General features: G+C 42.9%; 1 protein-coding gene across 1 annotated transcript in view; it reads right to left on the bottom strand.

Moving 5' to 3' along the window:
• LOC132832662 (complement C4-like) overlaps positions 1-20,483 on the bottom strand; it is a 230,046-nt gene that overhangs the window by 11,160 nt on the left and 198,403 nt on the right. The window contains exons 37-38 of the mRNA XM_060850740.1: positions 9,028-9,117; positions 6,272-6,364 (exon numbers count right to left, since the gene is read on the bottom strand). Coding sequence (XP_060706723.1) covers positions 6,272-6,364; positions 9,028-9,117 — 183 coding nt within the window. The remainder of the gene's footprint in view (positions 1-6,271; positions 6,365-9,027; positions 9,118-20,483) is intronic.

Genomic DNA, 20,483 nt, shown 5'->3' with positions numbered 1-20,483 from the left:
ATTCTACTAATTTAGTCGTCCTTTTGATATTTATGTGCTTGCAGATGACTGTAGGATTCCATTTGAGCTGTGAGTTCCTTTTCTAATGACAACTTTTATTTTCTTCTTCATTTTTGCCATCAACCTTTTATCTTGTCTTGCTGTCAGTTTGATCTTTCACAGTACATCACACTTCAGTCTTGTTTTTGTTCATTTACATTTTTTTGTTCATTATAATCTCTATGTTACATTTTCCAGGGAGATTAGATTATTTACAGTGTGGAAACAGGCCCTTCGGCCCAACAAGTCCACACCAACCCTCCAGAGAGCAACCCACCCAGACCCATTCCCCTACATTTACCCCTTCACCTAACACTACGGGCAATTTAGCATGGCCAATTCACCTAACCTGCGCATCTTTAGACTGTGGGAGGAAACCGGAGCAGACACAGGGAGAATGTGCAAATTTCGCACAGGCAGTAGACAGTTGCCAGAGGCGGGATTTGAACCCGGGTCTCTGGCATTGTGAGGCAGCAGTGCTAGCCACTGTGCCTCCCTGCATTTTTCTTTCTACATCTCTGCTACTCTACAAAGTGCATTTACTGTCGAGAGAGTGGTGCTGGAAAAGCACAGCAGGTCAGGCAGCATCCCAGAAGCAGGAGAATTGATGTTTCAGATATCAGCCCTACAACATGAATGAGGCTGGAGATAAAGAAAACCACAGCAAGATGAGGGCAAAATCAGCTTTGTCAAAGGTCTGAGAATGAACCAACATAAATGCACACTCCACTTAGTATACAGTCCACCACCAGCCTCGTTCCTGAGGAGGGGTAATGCCCAAAACATCAATTCTCCTGCTCCTCAGATGCTGCCTGACCTGCTGTGCTTTTCCAGCACAACTCTCTCGACTCTGATCTCCAGTATCTGCAGTCCCCACTTATTCCCTCCAAAATGCATTTAATGCATGATCACTTGTATAAAGTTATTTGATTTTTCAGATATTCTCTCTCACCATTTGAGGCCAAGCTTTTGGAACAGTAACAATCTTATCCAATTAAAACTATATTTCCTCCAGCTTATTCTTTTCAGTATAGTTTGTTCATTGTCCTTTGTTAAGACAACTTAATCCATGTAACGATCACTGCATTCCTGTATTTTCTTGTACAAATGTGATTTGTTCAGCATCTCAATGATCCTTTTCCAAAAAACAAGTCCCTACATTGTCGTTGAAATGGAAACATATTGCGATGGAAACTATCCTAAGCACACATTAAGGAAGCTTGCCCCTTTCTGCCATATGTGCTATAATCTCCCAGAATATATTTTAAATTAAACTTGCCTATTATTACTACAAAGAATATTGCGTGGCTTTGTTTTAAATACAAATTTGACCTTCTACCCACTATTGGTGGACTATATTGCGATGGGGTATACATTTGCATATGGTCCTTTCTCTTACAAAATTGCTTTTGCCGCTCATCATGCTGCGGTGTTCTTTATCCCCAGCAGTGTTTTGCCACCAATATCTCCACCACTGCTCTTGCTGCTGGGCTGGCTTTCCAATTGCTCTTGAACATTGCAGCTGCACAGTGGTTAGCACTACTGCCTCACAGCGCCAGGGACCCTGGTTCGATTCCAGCCTCGGGCGACTGTCTGTATGGAGTTTGCACATTCTCCCTGAGTTTGTGTGAGTTTCATCCGGGTGCTCCAGTTTCCTCCCACTGTTGGAAGGTGTGCAGATTAAGTTGATTAGCCATGATAAAATTGCCTATATTGTCAAAGGATGTGCAGGCTAGGTGGATTAGCCATGGGAAATTCAGGGTTACAGGGATAAGACCATAAGACCATTAGAAATAGGAGTGGAAATAAGACCATTCGGCCTATCGGACCCACTCCGCTATTCAATCATGGCTGATGGGCATTTCAACTCCACTTACACACACTCTCCCTGTATCCCTTAATTCCTTGCGAGATTCAGAATTTATCAATCTCTGCCTTGAAGACATTTAATGTCCCAGCCTCCACTGTGCTCCGTGGCAGTGAATTCCACAGGCCCGCCACTCTCTAGCTGAAGAAATGTCTAGTCATTTTCATTCTAAATTGACCCCCTCTAATTCTAAGGCTGTGTCCACAAGTCCTAGTATCCCCACCTGGCAGAAACAATTTCCCAGCATCCACTCTTTCTAAGCCATGCATTATCTTGTACGTTTCTATTAGATCTCCCCTCCACCTTCTAAACTCAAACAAATATAATCCCAGGATCCTCAGCCATTCGTCATATGTTAGGTCTACCATTTTAGGGATCATCTGTGTGGAAGGATTAGGGTAGGGGTGAGAGTCTGGGTGGAATGGTCTTTGGAGGGTCGGTTTGGACTCGACGGGCTGAATGATCTGCCTCCACTCTGCAGGGATTCCATAATTTTGTATCCATGGATGGTTAATTTGCAGTGCTGCCTTCTATGGGACAGGTTTTGTTCAGATAAAACATTTGCATTTGCCATGGTCATGTGGCACCAGTCTCACTAATAAATTTGAAAATAATGAATATTGATTCATATAACATTGGGTATTCTTACTTCTTCCTTTACTGGGAAACGGTTTAATAATTTACTGTATCTTGATCTTGCGCTCTTTATCTCGATATACTGTGTGCATGTCGCAATAGCCTTCTGTCATTAACTGCTGTTCTCAGACTCGATGTAAGTTCGATTCTGCATTCCCCAACAGTCCCAGTGAATTGTCCAGCAAGGAATTCAGTTCCACTCTTACTTATACCAAAATATTACAGCTTGTATAGCTCAATTTTAGCCAAACGTATTTCCAAATGTTGTGGGGAACAAAGATCTTTCCTCTGCACATTGCTTACAGCCACGTGCTCGTTCACTGCCCTATAATTATTGTGTAAGTTTCTCTTGATAAAGGTCTTGCTTGGCGATCTGATAGCAAAGGGAAGAGCACAAGGGATCCAAGGCAACTTGGCAAATGGATTAACAAATGGCTAGGAAGTAGCAGGCAATGGTTGAGAGGTGCTTTTCTGATTGGAATTCTTTGACTGTTTGGGTCCCACAGGCCTTTGCTGTTTACGAACAAAGTAAAAGATTTAGACTTGAATGTAAGAGATTTAATGAATAAGTTCCGAGAGGATGCAAATATTGGTAACATGGTAAACAGTGAGGAGGAAAGCTGTGGAATATAGGAGGAGGATATAAATGGCAATGGTGTACATCATGAACAGTCAAAGGCGAGGAAGGTCAGTGAATCAGAAGAATCTTGGTCTTTATTTATATGAGTCCTTTAAGGTATCTATTCCTTCAGGACAGGTGGATAAATTGGTTCAGAATGCATTTTGTGCACTTTATGAGCCAATGTATAGAGTTTAAGGACAGGGAGGACATTGGACATGTGTAAAACGTTAGTAAGGCAGCCGTTAAAGTACTGTGTGCAGTTCTGGAATCCACATGAGAGAAGGGATGTGGTTGCACTGGAGAGGTTGCAAAAGGAGAGTTCTCAGGATGTTGTTGAGGCTGGAGCGTCTCAGTTATGAAGAAGAATTGGACAAACTGGGATTGTTTCCCTTACAGCAGAGGAGATTGAGATTGATAATGTTGCGATGCACATGATTTTGAGGTGGAGGTGCTGCTGTTGGACTGGGGTGGACAAAGTTAAAAATCACACAACATCAGGTTTATTTGGAAGTACAAGCTCCTCCAACTCACATTTGAGTCTTAAACATTAATTACATTCCCCTGTGATTTAAACTTTCTCGGCTACAGGTATTGCATTATCAATAAATTGTTAAACATTTTGTTTGAGCTATAAACCCAATGTCTCCATCGATTATTTGTAAAATCTGGTGTTCGTGAAACAGAATGTTAGGAACTGTTGGGGTGAATTTGGAGGGTCATTGAGTATTTTGATTTTACTGTGAGAAATGAATACAGGATAGGAAAGCTCATTTGATTTGGTTGGCTGGCCTCTGTGCGATAACACTTGGCCCTTGCCTAAGGAAGGCAAATACAAAATAGAATTCTCAACTATCTGGATAACTTTTGATTCAAGTAATTTTCTTCTCAAAGACCTCTTTAAACTTCCCTACATAGATGAGCTGTAAATACAGGCATCCACTTAGGTTTACCTCATTGTTTCACTGCGATAGTGTGATGTTTTTACACCAGTTTACCTCATTGTTCACAAGTGCATCAACTGGTACCAGCTCCTGCTCAATACATTAAACATGGACCTCAAGCTGCCATTATTGAGAATCCTTCCTGCACCTGTAGTTCTCCAAGACACAATATACTGACTGGACTTCCCACATTGAACTCTTTGGAGATTAAAGCAGCATTTCTGTTGTTCTTTCTGTTAGGTAATGAAACTTTCTATTGCCAACAAACTGCATTAGTTAAAACTGAATACATTTATTAAACATACCAACACTAATCAACTTTACTTAAAAATGTAATGTACACACACACTTCCTCTCTTGTAGTATCAAAAATATGCTAAGCAAACCTCACTTTGTGGCTTTGAAATGGAGAATGGTTTGGATTACCTGTTATTTAGAGTCAGCACCAACAAAGACGAAACGTAAACAAAACAAAATGTATTCCGCTGCCAATAACTTGCTGACTTTTCTGTAATTTCATGGCGTGATTTTTCTTTCCCCCATTCGGGTTCTCAGATTTATCAGTTTCCAAGGGAAAAAGTATAGTGTCAAGAATATTGCCATTTTATAGCAGTCGTTGGGGTGGGTTTCCTGGGATGTTTGATGGCTATTTGCAACTGCTTTGGAGACAGGAGGCAATGCATCATGTATGCCAACTGGATTTATCTGGAATTCCAGATTTTCCTCATGGAGTGTTATTTGACCCCTAGCTACAGAAGACAACAAAGAACAAGGAACAGACCCTTCGGCCCTTCCATGTAAAAACTGTCTTCACTTACAATATCCAGATCCCTCTACACCCTGTCTATCATGTATTCGTCCAGGTGGTTCTTGAATACTGTTGTATCTGCTTCCACCATCTCCTCTGACAATGTACTCCAGACACTCATCGCTCCTTGTGTGAAAGCCTTCCCTCACACATCACTTTTCAACATTCCCCCCTCACACCTAGAATCAGTGTCCCCTTGTAATTGACCTCTCCACTGTGGGAAAAGAAACCTGATATGTTTCACTCTCTCCATGGCATTCACAATCTTACAAACTTCTGTCAGGTCGTCCCTTAGCTTCCTGCATTCCAATGAAAACAAACCCGGTCTATTCAACCTTTCATCCCATCTAATATCCCCCATACCAAGGAACATCATTTTCTGTATCCTCTGTAAACCTTTTCTGTTCCCTCTTCAAAGCATCCACATCATGTGGTGACCAGAACTGTATGCAATATTTCAAGTGTGGCTCAACTAAAGTTTGATAAAACTTCAGCATAACGTGTCTATACTCAATGGCCCTTGCAATGAAGGAATGTATGCCATGAATCCTTTTTGCAACCTTATTTACCTGCACAGCCACCTTCAGTGATCTTTGGACATGGACACCCAGAATCCTCTGCATATCAATACTCCTAACCGTTCTGTCATTAACTGTCTAACTTCCAAAATGCATCCTCTCACATTTGGCTGGAAGGTGAACACTAATCCTGAGCTCTGTCACATCACTCAACCACCTCCTCCCCACCAAGTCAGCCAATGTAACGTTTCCTTTCCATGTCAACCTCTCTGTTGTTGAAACATGGCTCTGGACGATTTCAGAAAATTCAACCAATACTGTGGCCAATGCATGAGAATATCATATGTGACTTCCTCCTCATTTACTCTCACGCATTCCCCCCAAATGCACCTTTAATATCAAACTAAATGTACACCAACTCATGGGAGAAAGAAAAAGATACTGCTGATTCATTGAATCCTGACAGTGTGCAAACAGGCCATTTGGCCCAACAAGTCCACACCAATTCTCCAAAGAGTATCTCACCCTGACTCGCAATCCTATGGTATTACTTTACATTTCCCCTGAATAATGCCCCTAACCTACACTTCCGTGAGCACTATGGGCAACTTAGCATGGCCAATTCACCTTGCCTGCATATCTTTGGACTGTGGGAGGAAACCGGAGCACCCAGAGGAAACCCAAGCAGACACAGGGATAATGTGCAAACCCCATACGAACAGCCGTCTGAGGCTAAATCGAACCTGAGTCCCTGTCAGAACCTCACTGTCAGAAAGTTGAGCTTATCATTGTTCCTTTACTAGCAGGAGACAAGAGAGCTTTGTGATAAGCATTACATACCGTAATCCACAATTGGACTGTAGCAGGCGAATTCTACCCGAGCTGATCCACTCACCTCAGTGGACAAGACGTGTTTAAGTTGAGGACAGGAACCTGTTACGCAATGTGTTAAAGACAAACAATTTAACTCACAATGAATAATGTGACAATGGTTACAAACAGATGCACAAACATTTCTAACAATCCAGACAGATGGACCATTGTATGTTTCTTGGATGTAATGGCGGAACGCTTCAGAGAACACCTCTGGGCCACCCGAACCAACCAACCCAATCACCCCGTGGCTCAACACTTTAACTCCCCCTCCCACTCCACCGAGGACATGCAGGTCCTTGGACTCCTCCACCGGCAGAACACAACTACACGATGGCTGGAGGAGGAGCGCCTCATCTTCCGCCTGGGAACCCTCCAACCACAAGGTATGAATTCAGATTTCTCCAGCTTCCTCATTTCCCCTCCCCCCACCTTGTCTCAGTCGGTTCCCTCAACTCAGCACCGCCCTCCTAACCTGCAATCCTCTTCCTGACCTCTCCGCCCCCACCCCACTCCGGCCTATCACCCTCACCTTGACCTCCTTCCACCTATCCCACCTCCATCGCCCCTCCCCCTAGTCCCTCCTCCCTACCTTTTATCTCAGCCTGCTTGGCTCTCTCTCTCTTATTCCTGATGAAGGGCTTATGCTCGAAACGTCGAATTCTCTATTCCTGAGATGCTGCCTAACCTGCTGTGCTTTGACCAGCAACACATTTGCAGCATGAATGAAATGCTACAATTACTGAAAATATGGATTAATTATGACAATGGTTGAAAAATTGAATACAGTTCCAGTGTTGACGGATCAGTATTAACAGGTTGATTGTTAGTGTGGTAGGTTAGAAAGAATCAACATAGAAACAGGCAGAAAAAGAGAGAGAGAGAGAAAAAAGGAGGTGATAATTGGATAAATGCTGATAACTTTACACATACTCTAGTGCCATTTCTACGTATTTGGAAATATGAGAGATGGGCATAAGTATTGATAACCTACTGATATTGCATTACTGTCAACTATATATCAGCCTGCAGCTCAGTGACTAGTTGTGTTCCTCAGGGATCTGTTCTCGGACCTCTACTCTTTCTTATTTTTATAATTGACTTGGATGAGGAAGTGGAAGGGTGGGTTAGTAAGTTTTCCAATGACATGAAGGTTGGTGGAGTAGTGGGGGGCTGTTGTAGTTTGCAACGGGACGTTGACAGGATCTAGAACTGAGTGATAAGTGGCAGATGGAGTTCAACCTGGAAAAGTGTGAAGCGATTCACTTTGGAAGGTTGAATTCAAATGCAGAATACAGGGTTAAAGGCAGGATTCTTGGCAGTTTGGAGTAACAGAGGGACTTTGGAGTCCATATCCAAAGATCCTTCAAAGTTGGGACCCAAGTTGATAGGGTTGTTAAGAAGGCGAATGGTCTGTTGGTTTTCATTAGCAGAGGGATAGAGTTTAAGAGCTGCGAGGTTATGATGCAACTCTATAAGAGCCCTGGTTAGACAACATCTGGAAGATTGTGTTCAATTTTGGTCACCTTATTAAAGGAAGGATGTGCAAGCTTCAGATACAGTGCAGAGGAGATTAACCAGGAAGCTACCTGGACTGGAAGGTGTGTCTAATGAAGAAAGATTGAGGAAGCTGTGGCTTCTCTCTTTAGACCGAAGAAGGGTGAGAGGCAACTTGACAGAGGTGTACAAGGTGATGACAGGCATCGATAGAGTGAATAGTCAGAGACATTTTCCCAGGGCAGAAATGGCTGTCACAAAGGGCACAATTTTAAGGTTTCGGTCAAAGGTTTTGGGGAGATGTCAGAGGTCAGTTCTTTACACAGAGAGAGGTGGGTGTGTGCCATGCACTGCCATTGGTGGTAGTAGAGTTGAGAGTGTGGTGCTGGAAAAGCACAGCAGGTCAGGTCACATCCGAGGAGCAGGAAAATGAACATTTCAGGCAAAAGTTCTTCATCAGGGAAGTTCCTGATGAAGGGCTTTTGCCCAAAGTGTTGATTCTCCTGCTCCTCGGATATGCCTGACCTGCTGCGCTTTTCCAGCACCACACTCTTGACTCTAATCTCCAGCATCTGCAGTCCTCACTTTCGCAACGGTGGTAGTAGGGACATGTAAGCGACCCTTGGACAGACACATGGATGAGAGTAAAATGAAGGGTCTGTGGTTAGTTTTGGGAGTAAAATAAAAGATCAAATCAAAATCGAGGGCTGCTGTACTGTTCTGTATTAAAAGAAAAAAAGACGTGAACAGTTCAAATTAACTGAATTTATACATTTTATTTTAAATAGATTCACTTCATTGTGTAAATATAATGAATTATAATGTCGGAGACAATGGTCTTTTATTAAGATTTTGTCACCTGCATGCTACTACCTTACTACCAAACCCTGAGTGCATTTTTATATGTTCACAGAGAGAACATATGCATGTTTCTTCCTTATCAATTTATCAAACCGCACGTCTCACACAACTAGAATACAGAACAGAATAGTGTTAGTCATATCATCTAAGCTAACATTCTGAAGCAACTTCATCGATGAACCTTTCATGGGCTGAAGCTCCTGGTCCTTTCAGCACATGTGCCTGCACTGCAGGATTACTGCAAGGATGCCAACTACATGGCCTTCATGGTCTTCTCAAATTAAACACAGGCAGAGAAAAGGAAAGGATGATTTAATCTAATGAATAACTTACTGTTGCAGCCTAATATTGTACATAGAACGTACCTTCAGCACAAACGCAAACTTCACTGTTGCAGATCTTGGAGATCATAGCATTCATTTCAGGTGCATTGTATGCCACAGTGCATTTTATACCTAAAGATCCAAAACGTAATATTAGAGTTTGAGAGTCATAGAGATGTACAGCATGGAAACAGACCCTTTGGTCCAACCCGGCCATGCCGACCAGATATCCCAACCCAATTAGTTTCACCTGCTAGCACCCAGCCCATATCCCTCCAAACCCTTCTTATTCATCAATGTAGACTTCAACAGTTTCCTCATTTCCCCTTCCCACGCCTCACCCTAGTTCCAAACTTCCAGCTCAGCAATGTCCCCATGACTTGTCCGGACCTGTCCTACCTGCCTATCTCCTTTTCCACCGATCTACTCCACCATCTCCTCCCTGACCCATCACCTTCATCCCCTCCCCCACTCACCTATCGTACTCTATGCTACTTTCTCCCCACCCCCACCCTCCTCTAGCTTATCTCTCCACGCTTCAGGCTCTCTGCCTTTATTCCTGATAAAGGATTTTTGCCTGAAACGTTGATTTTACTGCTCCTTGGATGCTGCCTGAACTGCTGTGCACTTCCAGCACCACTAATCCAGAATCCACCACTTCCTCAGGCAGCTCAAGATGGAGAGTCATACAGTTCTTCCATCTATCAATGTAAACCGCCAATGTCAAGTGTAAAAATAACAAAAGATGCTCAAACCAGAAAGAAAGTTAAAAACTTTAAGACAGAAATGAGATTGCACATTCAGTGAGGCGGTTACAACCCAGGTGAAGAATGATCAAGCTGATAGGACATGGATAACCATGAGACACAGTTGAGGAAAGCAGGCTATGCAGGAATCCTCTGTGGCCATCCCCTTTCCAGCAGATATCTGTTTTGCATATGGTGGATATGACTGTACAGAGAACCTCAGCAGGAACCTACCATATTGTACAATGAACAAGAGGGAAGAAGAGGAACATCAATACACAGGGTTTCCACTGAGAAGGGAACAGACAGGCATTTCTGAGGCCAATAACGAATTTCTGGCATGATATATGCCAGGGTCAAGGATGTCACTCAACACTTGAAGGTTATTCTGAAGGGAGAGGGACAAATTAAAAGAGATCATGGTACATATTGGTACCAATAATTGAGGTAGATAAAAGGAAGAAATCCTGCTCGTACAATTTATGGAATCAGGAAATAGATTGAAGAATAGAACTCGAAGAGTAGCAATCTTTGGATTATGTTGAGTGCCACATGTGAGTGAGTATTGAAGTAGGTTAGCCAAGGTGAAGGCATGACTGGAGAGAAGGTACGGGAAAGAGACCTTTAGATTGATGGGACATTAGCACCATTCTGGACTGGAATGGGGCCAAATTTCTTGCAGGGAGGTTTGCTCGATCTGACGGAGTTTAAACTACCGTATATACTTGAGTAATAGTCAATCTCATGTAAAGGTCAACTCACTTAGTTTCGGCCAAATACCCTGGGACTTTCCACATATCTTGTGTAAATGTTGGCCCTAGTTCCTCACAGACAGTGAGTCAGTGTGCCGACCATCACTTCCGCTCCAGTATTCCAGGTGGTTGTTCTGTTTCGCTCCCGCTCTTCCAGCCCACTGGCTGTTGTGTTCTTCTCCAGGTTTTCAGAATTCCTATAATTTGGGTTTTTTTCCCCCTTTATTTATTTAGACATCAGTTGGGCTTCTGTTACTGATACAGTCTGAATTTTTGACAGGCATGAATTTCAGCCCCTGAAAAATAGTATCCATGTAATAGTTGACCCCGTAATATTTAAGCTTAAAATACATGGCTTCGAAAGGATGGACGCTAGGAAATTGTTTCCGTTAGGTGAGGAGACTAGGACCCATGGACACAGCCTTAGAATTAGAGGGGGTCAATTCAGAACAGAAATGCTGAGACATTTCTTCAGCCAGAGAGTGGTGGGCCTGTGGAATTCATTGCCACAGAGTGCTGTGGAGGCTGGGACGCTAAATGTCTTCAAGGCAGAGGATGATAGATTCTTGATGTCACAAGGAATTAAGGGCTACGGGGAGAACGCTGGTAAGTGGAGTTGAAATACCCATCAGCCATGATTGAATGGCAGAGTGGACTCGATGGGATGAATGGCCTTATTTCCACTCCTATGTCTTATGGTCTTATGGTCTTAAAAAGTAGTAAAAAAAATTTGACTATTGCTCAAATATATATGATCTTATGATGGGGGATAGAATCTAGACAAAGACTCAACAAGGAGAAATGAAATGCCAAAGTTAGAACAGACAACAAAGGCGTCCAGAAGGCATAAAAATTATTGGCCACTTAAAGTGCAACTCGGAGAAAGTGAGGACAGCAGATGATGGAGATCAGGTCAAGAGTGTGTTGCTGGAAAAGCGCAGCAGGTCAGGAATTGCATGTCCTTGGGGGAGTTGGAGGGGGATTGAAAGTGGTTGACCACAGGGCGGTGGGGTCATTTGGTGTGTGCATCCCAGAGATGTTCCCCGAACTGCTCCATGAGTTGACGTTCTGTCTCACTGATGTAGAGGAGACCACATTGAGAGCAATGGATGCAGTAGATGAGGTGGGTGGATGTGCACGAAAATCTCTGCTAAATTTGAAATAATCCTTTATGGCCTTGGATAGAGGTGAGGGGGAGGGTGTGGGTGCAGATTTTATGCATCTTGCGGCAGCAAGGGAAGGTGCTGGGAGTGGATGGTGGCTGGTTTGGGGGGGTGGGGGGGGAGGCGGGCAGGCGTGGACCTGACGAGGTAATGGTCTCTGTGGAATGCTGATAGGGATGGGGAAGAAAATATATCTCTGGTAGTGTGGTCTGAGTGTTGGTGGCAGAAATGGCAGAGGATAATAAGCTGTATCCAGAGATTTGTGGGTTTGAAGGTCAGGACTGGGACATTTTATCATTGTTACAATTTGGATGGGGTGGGTTCAAGAGCGGAAGTATGGGAAATGCAAGAGATAGAAGCACAGCAGGTCAGGCAGCATCCAAGGAACAGGAAATTCGACGTTTCGGGCCAGAGCCCTTCATCAGGAGTCAGGCTCTGGCCTGAAACGTCGAATTTCCTGTTCCTTGGATGCTGCCTGACCTGCTGTGCTTTAACCAGCAACACATTTTCGGCTCTGATCTCCAGCATCTGCAGACCTCACTTTTTACTCAAATGCAAGAGATACCCTGGAGGGCTATTTTGATCATGTGGGAAGGGAAACTGAGGTCCTTGAAAAAGGAGGACATTTGGGATGTCCAGGAGTGGAACTGCTCCTTCTAGGAGTAAAAAGTGAGGTCTGCAGATGCTGGAGATCAGAGCTGAAAATGTGTTGCTGGTTAAAGCGCAGCAGGTCAGGCAGCATCCAAGGAACAGGAAATTCGACATTTCGGGCTAAAGCCCTTCATCAGGAATCAGGCTCTGGCCCGAAACATCAAATTTCCTGTTCCTTGGATGCTGCCTGACCTGCTGCTCCTTCTAGGAGCATATACATGGAGGTGGAGGAATTGGGAATAAGGGATCACATTTTTGCAGGAATGGGGATGGGAGGTTATGTAGTCAAGGTAGCTGTGGGAGACAGTGGGCTTTATTTTCCTGCACATCCATCCACCTCGTCTGCTGCATTTGTTGCTCTCAATTTAGTCTCTTCTACATCGAGGAGATAGAATGCCAACTCACAGAGCATTTCAGGGAACATCTCTGGGGCACACATACCACACAACCCCACTGCCCTCTAGCCAGTCACTTTAACTCCCCTCTCTCAACTCCCCCAAGGTTATGCAAGTCCTGGGCCTCCTCCACTGCCAAATCAAAGATACCCGCAAATCGAAGGAAGAATGCCTTATTTTCCACCTTGTGTCCCTTCAATCATACGGCTTCAACATGAACTTCACCAGTTTCCAAATGATCCCTCACCCGAGATCCAACCCTCCAACTCTGCACCTTCCCACCTGCCCATTCCACCCATCCCACCGACCTATCACGATTACCTACGATGTGCATCCACCTATTGCCTTCCCAGCTACCATCCTCCCCAGTGCCAACCCCGCCCTCCTATTTATCTTTCATCCCCCTTCCCCCTCCACTTTCCTGACAAAGGGCTTATGCCTGAAACGTCAACTCTCCTGCTCCTAGAATGCTGCCTGACCTGCTGTGCTTTCTAGCACCGCACATTTCGACTCAGTTAAGGTGCAAGAGTGTTTAGCATTATTCGATAGTATTTATTATAATGTAAGGAGTCTGATGAACAAGGCACAAGTTAAAACATGGGGACACAATGTCATTGCTATCATAAAGACAGAATTGTAGAGCCATCCAGCACTGAAACAGACCCTTCAGTCCCACCAGTCCATGCCGAGTTCAATCCCAAACTAAATTAATCCCACCCGCCTGCTCCTGATCTATATCCCTCCAAACCTTTTTGTACTTATCCAAATATCTTTTAAATGTTGTAATTATGCTCACATCCATCATTTCCTCAGGAAGTTCATTCCACACACAAACCACCCTCTAGGAAAAAAAGAGGGTGTCTTTTTTTCAAATCTGTCTTCCATCAATTTAAAAATGTGCTTGCTAGTATTGGACTCACCAATCCTCAGGAAAAGACATGTCCCGTTAATTCTATTTTGACCACTCATTATTTTATAAATTTCTACAAGGTCGCCTCTCAACCTCCTGCACTCGAGTGAAAAAAGTCTCAGCCAATCTAATTTCTTTGTAACTCAAACTTTCAGCGTTTGATGAATATTTTCTGAACCCTCTCCAGCGTAATAATGTCCTTCCTTTAACTGAGCGAACAGAATTTGTCACAGTATTCCAGAAGAGACCAAACCAATGTCTTGTACAACATGATCTCACAAGTCCCATACTCGAAGGACTGAGCAATGAAGGCAAATATGCTAAATGCCCTTTTAAGCATCTTGTCTATATGTGACGCAAACATCAAAGACCTGTAGGTCCCTCTCCTCTATAACACTACTTAACGACTGACCATTAATTGTATAAGTCCTACCACTACCTGTTGTACCAAAATGCAGCATCTCGCATTTATCCAGATTGAACTTCATCTGCTATTTTTCAACCCAATGACCCATTTCATCAAGATACCTTCATCATCTTAGAAAATCTTCTCTACTGTCTACAATGAAACCAATTTTATTGTCGTTTGCAAACTTACTCACCATGTCTTACATATTCTCATCAAAATCATCTAAATTTACAAACAAGAGAACCCAGATCTGGTCCCTGTGGAACACTGCAGGTAACAGGCCTCCAGTCCAAAAATAAACACTCCACCATTATTCTCTGTCTCCTTCCATTCAGCCAATTATGGATCCAATTGGCAAGCTCACCCTCAATCCCATGTGACCTAAATTTACCAATTTGTCTACCATGTCAAAGGCTTTACTAAAGCCTAAGTAATCAATGTCTACATCCCTGCCGTCATCAGTGTTTTTGATAACTTCCTCAAAAACCTCAATCAAGTTTGTGAGATGTGATTTTCCTCACAAAACCATGCTGACTGTTCCTAATCGAAATTTTGCCTCTCTAAATGTCCATTAATCCTATCCTTTGAAATCAACTCCAATGATTTACCCACAACCCAAGTCAGACTCACAGATTATAGCTTTCCAGTTTCTCCTTCCAACTTTTTCTGAAACAAAGATACAATGTTAGCCACCCTTAGGCCATTAGGCACCTCACTCTAGTTATAGATGATGCAATATTTCTGCAAGGGGTCTCGCAATTTCCTCCCTTACTGTCCACTATGTTCCATTAGATTGGGTCCCTGAGATTTAACAAATTTATATTCTCTAAGACCTCCAACTTCCTCTTCTGCAATGTGAGGTGTTTTTAAAATAAAAAAAATCCTCCCATTCTCCAGCATTCATTTATTTCTCCTTTGCAAGTCTGGTGTGAAGTATTCATTTAGTATCTCTCTCATCTCCTGGGATTCAACAAAAAGGTGAACTCCTTGAATTTCAAGGTGTCTTACCCTATCTCTGGTTACTCCCTTACTTTTATATATGTGTAAGATCTCCTTGGATTGCCAGTCAATATTATCCTATATCCCCTCTTTGCCTTCTTGGTTTCTTTCTCAAGAATGTCCTACACATTTTATAATAATTAACAGATTCAATTGAACCAAAGAGAGGCAGGATTGGTAACTCAGTAGCCCAGCATATCGGATCTTCAGGTGAGACAGGGAAAGGTGAAAAAATAAAGAGTTTTTGTATTGATCAAGGAAGTTACTGAAGCATTAAGGAGGAATGATAGCTATGAAGTCTCCTCAAATAAATCCACATGGGTAGAATACAAAAATCAAAAGGAACAAGCAAATTGCTGAGGCTGGATTCTAGTACCCAAACAGCCCAAGTGAAATTGTAGGGCAAATATGCAGGAACATTACAGAGAAGCTTAAAACGCAGAGGGTAGCAAATGGACGGGACTTGAACGTTTCCAACACTAACAGAGGTAGTCAAGTTGTGAACTATTCAGACAATGCAGAATGCTGAAAATACATCCAGGAGAGCTTTTAACATCTGACTGTGTAAGGCCGTAAGGATGCAGGGACAGCAGTGGTCTTATTTTTGGTTAATGGAGTCAGGCAAATATTCAAATTAACAGTGGGGGGAGCATTTTGCAGAAAACGTGGATTCAAGATAGCGATAGAAAAGGGTAGAAACGGGCCTGGAAACAACAGTCTAATTTGGAGGAAGGCTCAGGTTAATAAAACCAAGTACAATTCGCCCACAGTTGGCTGACAGTCTATAATTTCAAGTCAATGTCTGTCAGAACAATGGGACAGACTCAAGAAGGAATTAGAATTAGTGCAGTGTCAACATGTTCCAGTAATGTCAAAGCTAACAAGTCTTGTGAACTGTGGGTATTAAAGGATATACAGAATCAGATATCTAGAAAAAAGGGAGGCTGACGGCATTTACCAAGGACTACAAACAACAGAAACGCAAGAGGAATATCGAATGTACAAAGGGAAACTTTGAAAGGAAATCAGGAGAGCAAAACAGTGACATACATGAAGTACAGCAGGTAAAATATAGATAAATTCTAAGATTTTGTAATTAATTATTAAGAATAAAAAGGAGAACTAGGGAAAGGATAGGGCTTATTAAGGCAGCAGAATTAAGTGTGCGAGCAGCCAGAGTCCATTGTTATGCGAAATGAACACTTTGTGTAAGTTGTTCAGTAGTGAGAGAGAAGTTTGTTATGGTAGTCAGGGAGTTGGGCTATGATGTACTTAAAGATCGATGGAGCACGCTCGAAGGGCCAGATGGCCAACCCTGCTCCTATTTCTTATGTTCTTAAGTTAGCATCACCAGAGAGAAGAGTGATAGTGAGGAAAGAGATCAATCTGTGACTGGTATAATTGGGAAAAGGAGCAAGTCAAGGCAGAAGGGACAAAGCAGAGAACAAGATCAACTAAACTGCATTCACTTCAATGCAAAAGGGCTAACAGGGAAGGCAGATGAACTCAGGGCATGGTTAGGTACACAGGACTGGGATATCATAGCAATTACAGAAACATGGCTCAGGGATGGACAGGACTGGCAGCTTAATGTTCCAGGATACAAATGCTACAGGAAGGACAGAAAGGGAGGCGAGAGAGGAGGGGGAGTGGCATTTTTGGTAAGGGATAGTATTATAGCTGTATTTGGGGAGGATATTCCTGGAAATACATCCAGATAAGTTATTTGGATGGAACTGAGAAATAAAAAAGGATGGTCACCTTATTGGGATTGTATTATAGACCCCCTAGTAGTCGACAGGAAATGGAGATACAAATTTGGAAGGAGATTTCAGTTTCATGTAAGAATAATAGGGAGGTTATAGTAGGAGATTTTAACGTTCTAAATATAGACTGGGACTGCCATAGTAGTAAGGGTTTAGATGGAGAGGAATTTATTAAGTGTGTACAAGAAAATTTTCTGATTCAGTATTTATTTGTACCTACCAGAGAAGGTGCAAAACTTGACCTACTCTTGGGAAATGAGGCAGGGCAGGTGACTGAGGTGTCAGTGGGGGAGCACTTTGGGACCAGCAACCATAATTCTATTAGTTTTAAAATAGTGATGGAAAAGGATAGATTGGATCTAAAGTTGAAGTTCTAAATAGGGGAAGGCTAATTTTGGTATGAGGCAAGAATTTTCAAAAGCTGACTGGGGGCAGATATTTGCAGGTAAATGGACGGCTGGAAAATTGGAAGCCTCCAAAAATGAGATAACGAGAGTCCAGATACAGAATATTCCTGTTAGGGTGAAAGGAAAGGCTGGTAGGTATAGGGAAAGATGGATGAATTGAGAAATTGAGGTTTTGGTTAAGAAAAAGAAGGAAGCATATGACAGGCATAGACAGGAGAGATCAAGTGAATCCTCAGAAGAGTATAAAGGCAGTATGAGCATACTTAAGAGGGAAACCAGGAAGGAAAAAAGGGGACATGAGGTAGCTTCAGCAAATAGGGTTAAGGAGAATTCAAAGGGTTGACAAAAGGGTAACTAGGGAGAGAATAGGGCACTTAAAGATCAGCAAGACAGCCTATGCAAGGAGCCACATGAGATGGGGGATTATTTGCATCAATGTTTACTGTGAAGGACACAGTAGATATAGAATGTGGGGAAATAGATAGTGACATCTTGAAAAAAGTCTATATTACAAAGGAGGAGGTGCTGGATGTCTTGAAAAGCATCAAGGTAGATAAATCCCCAGGACCTGGTCAGGTATACCACAGACCACTGTGGGAAGCTAGAGAAGTGATTGCTGGGCCCCTTGCTGAGATACTTGTATCATCGATAGTCACAGGTGAGGTGCCAGAAGACTGGATGTTGGCTAATGTGGTGCCACTCTTTAAGAAGGATGGTAAGGAAAAGCCAGGAACTATAGATTGGTGAGTCTGACATCGGTGATGAGCAAGTTGTTGGAGAGAATCCTGAGGGATAGCTATTTATATGTATTTGGAAAGGCAAGGACTGATTAGGGAAATCAGCATTGTTTTGTGCGTGGGAAATCATGTCTCACGAACCTGATTGAGTTTTGTGAAGAAGTAACAAAAAGAATTGATGACGGCAGAACAGTGCAGATTGGATTTCTGGAAGGCATTCAACACAGTTCATCATGGGAGATCGGTTAGCAAGGTTAGATCTCATCGAATACAGGGAGAACTAGCCATTTGGATACAGAACTGGCTCAAAGGTAGAAGACAGAGAGTTGTTTTTCAGACTGGAGCCCTGTGACTAGTAGAGTGCCACAAGGATCGGGACTGGATGCACTACTTTTCATCATTTATGTAAATGATTTGGATGTGACCATAGGAGGTATAGTCAGTAAGTTTGCAGATGACACCAAAATTGGAAGCTTTTGGACAATGAAGAAAGCTACCTCACAGTACAACGGGATCTTGATCACACAGGCCAATGGGCTGAGAAGTGGCAGATGGAGTTTAATTTAGATAAATGCAAGGTGCTGCATTTTGAAAAAAGAAAATCAGAGCAGGACTTATACACTTAATGGTAAGGTCCTAGGGAGTGTTGCTGAACAAAGAGACCTTGGAGTACTGGTTCATAGTTCCTCGAAAGTAGAGTCGCAGTTAGATAGGATAGTGAAGAAGGCATTTGGCATGCTTTCCTTTATTGGTCAGAGCATTGAGTACAGGAGTTGGGAGGTCATGTTGCAGCTGTACAGGATGTTGGTTGGACCAATTTTGGAATATTGTGTGCAATTCTGGTCTCCTTCCTATCAGAAGGATGTCGTGAAACTTGAAAGGGTTCAGAAAAGATTTACAAGGATGTTGTCAGGGTTGGAGGATTTGAGCAATAGGAGGTTAACAGGCTGGGGCTGTTTTCCCTGGAGCATCAGAGGCTGAGGGGTGACCTTATAGAGGTTTACAAAATCATGAGAGGCATGGATAGGATAAATAGGTCTTTTCCCTTGGGTGGAGGAGTCCAGAACTAGAGGGCATAGGTTCAGGGTGAGAGGGAAAAGATATAAAAAGGTCCCAAGGGGCAACGTTTTCACACCAGAGGATGTGGTGAAGGCTGGTACAATTACAATATTTAAAAGGCATCTGGATGGGTATATGAATCGGAAGGGTTTAGAGGGATATGTGCCAAGTGCTGGCGAATGGGACTAGATTAGGTTAGGATATCTGGTCAGCATGGATGAGTTGGACTGAAGGGCCTGTTTCCATGCTGTACATCTCTATGACTCTATGATCAGGCAGGCTTAAAAGTATACATCTATGGGACTAACTGAAGTATATCTCATGTTAAGTGAGGCAAGAGGAGAAGTAGCAGGGCAATAATTTTAAAATCCTCTTTGGCCACAGGAAATATGCCAGAGGATTGAAGGACAGACCATGTGGAGCCATTATTCAAGAAGGGAGCAAGAGACAATCCAAGAATCTATAAGCTATTGAGTTGAACTTCAGTAGTAGGAAAACTGTCAAAAGCAATTCTGAGGGGAGTAATTAATCCATACTTGAACAGGCAGGGAATAATCAATGTCATAATTATGTGAAGGAAGGTTCATTTATGAAGAATTTGATTGAAATATTGCGTACAATTCTGATCTCCGTACTATGGAAAGAATGTTGTTAAACTATAAAGGGGGCAGAAAAAGAATTACAAGGAAGTTGCCAGGACTTGAATGGCTGGATAGGCTGGGACCTTTTCTCACTGCAGCCTTGGAGGCTGAGGGTTGACTTTATTGAGATTTATACAGTCATGAGGGCCATAGATAAGGTGAATAACCAAGGTAGAGCAGTCTAAAACTAGCGGGCATAGGTTCAATGTGACAGGGGAAAGATTTAAAAGACACCTGAGCTGTCAGTGGCAGTAGTACAGGTGGATACAATGACAATATTTAAGACACCTAGACAGATACACATAAAGGAAAGGTTGAGAGGGAACAAACCCCATGTAAGCAAATGGAGCCAGTTAAGTTTGTGATACCTGTCAGCAAGGATGTGTTGGACCGATGGGCCCGTTTCTGTGCTGTATGACTCAATGAAGAGATAACCAGATGTGTGGATGAGGGCAATGCATTTGATATAATCTACTTGGCTTTTGACAAGGTCCTACATGGGAGACTGTTCGCAAAGGAAAAAAAGTCTATGGAATCCAAAGACATTTGGCAAGTTGGACAAAGAATGGGCTGAGTTGACAGAAAGCAGAAGGTGTTTTGTGACTGGAAATCTGTGTCCAGGGAGGCTCTGCAGGGAGCAGGGTTGGGGCCTGAACTGCTGTGGTATACCTAAATGATAAAGACTTAAAAATAATAGGGGTAATCAGTCAGTTTGTGAATGACACGAGAATTCTGAGATGGTAAATAGCAAGGAGGATAGCCATAGATTGCAGGGTGATGGAGACAGGCAGGTCAGATTGACTCAGGCATGGCATATGGAATTCAATCCAGCCACATATAATGTGGTGCACTTGGGCAGGACA

Source organism: Hemiscyllium ocellatum, chromosome 35, assembly GCF_020745735.1.
Source record: "Hemiscyllium ocellatum isolate sHemOce1 chromosome 35, sHemOce1.pat.X.cur, whole genome shotgun sequence".
Lineage (NCBI taxonomy): Eukaryota > Metazoa > Chordata > Chondrichthyes > Orectolobiformes > Hemiscylliidae > Hemiscyllium > Hemiscyllium ocellatum.
The sequence above is the reverse complement of the archived record's forward strand: the minus strand, read 5'-3'. Positions and strand labels throughout refer to the sequence as shown.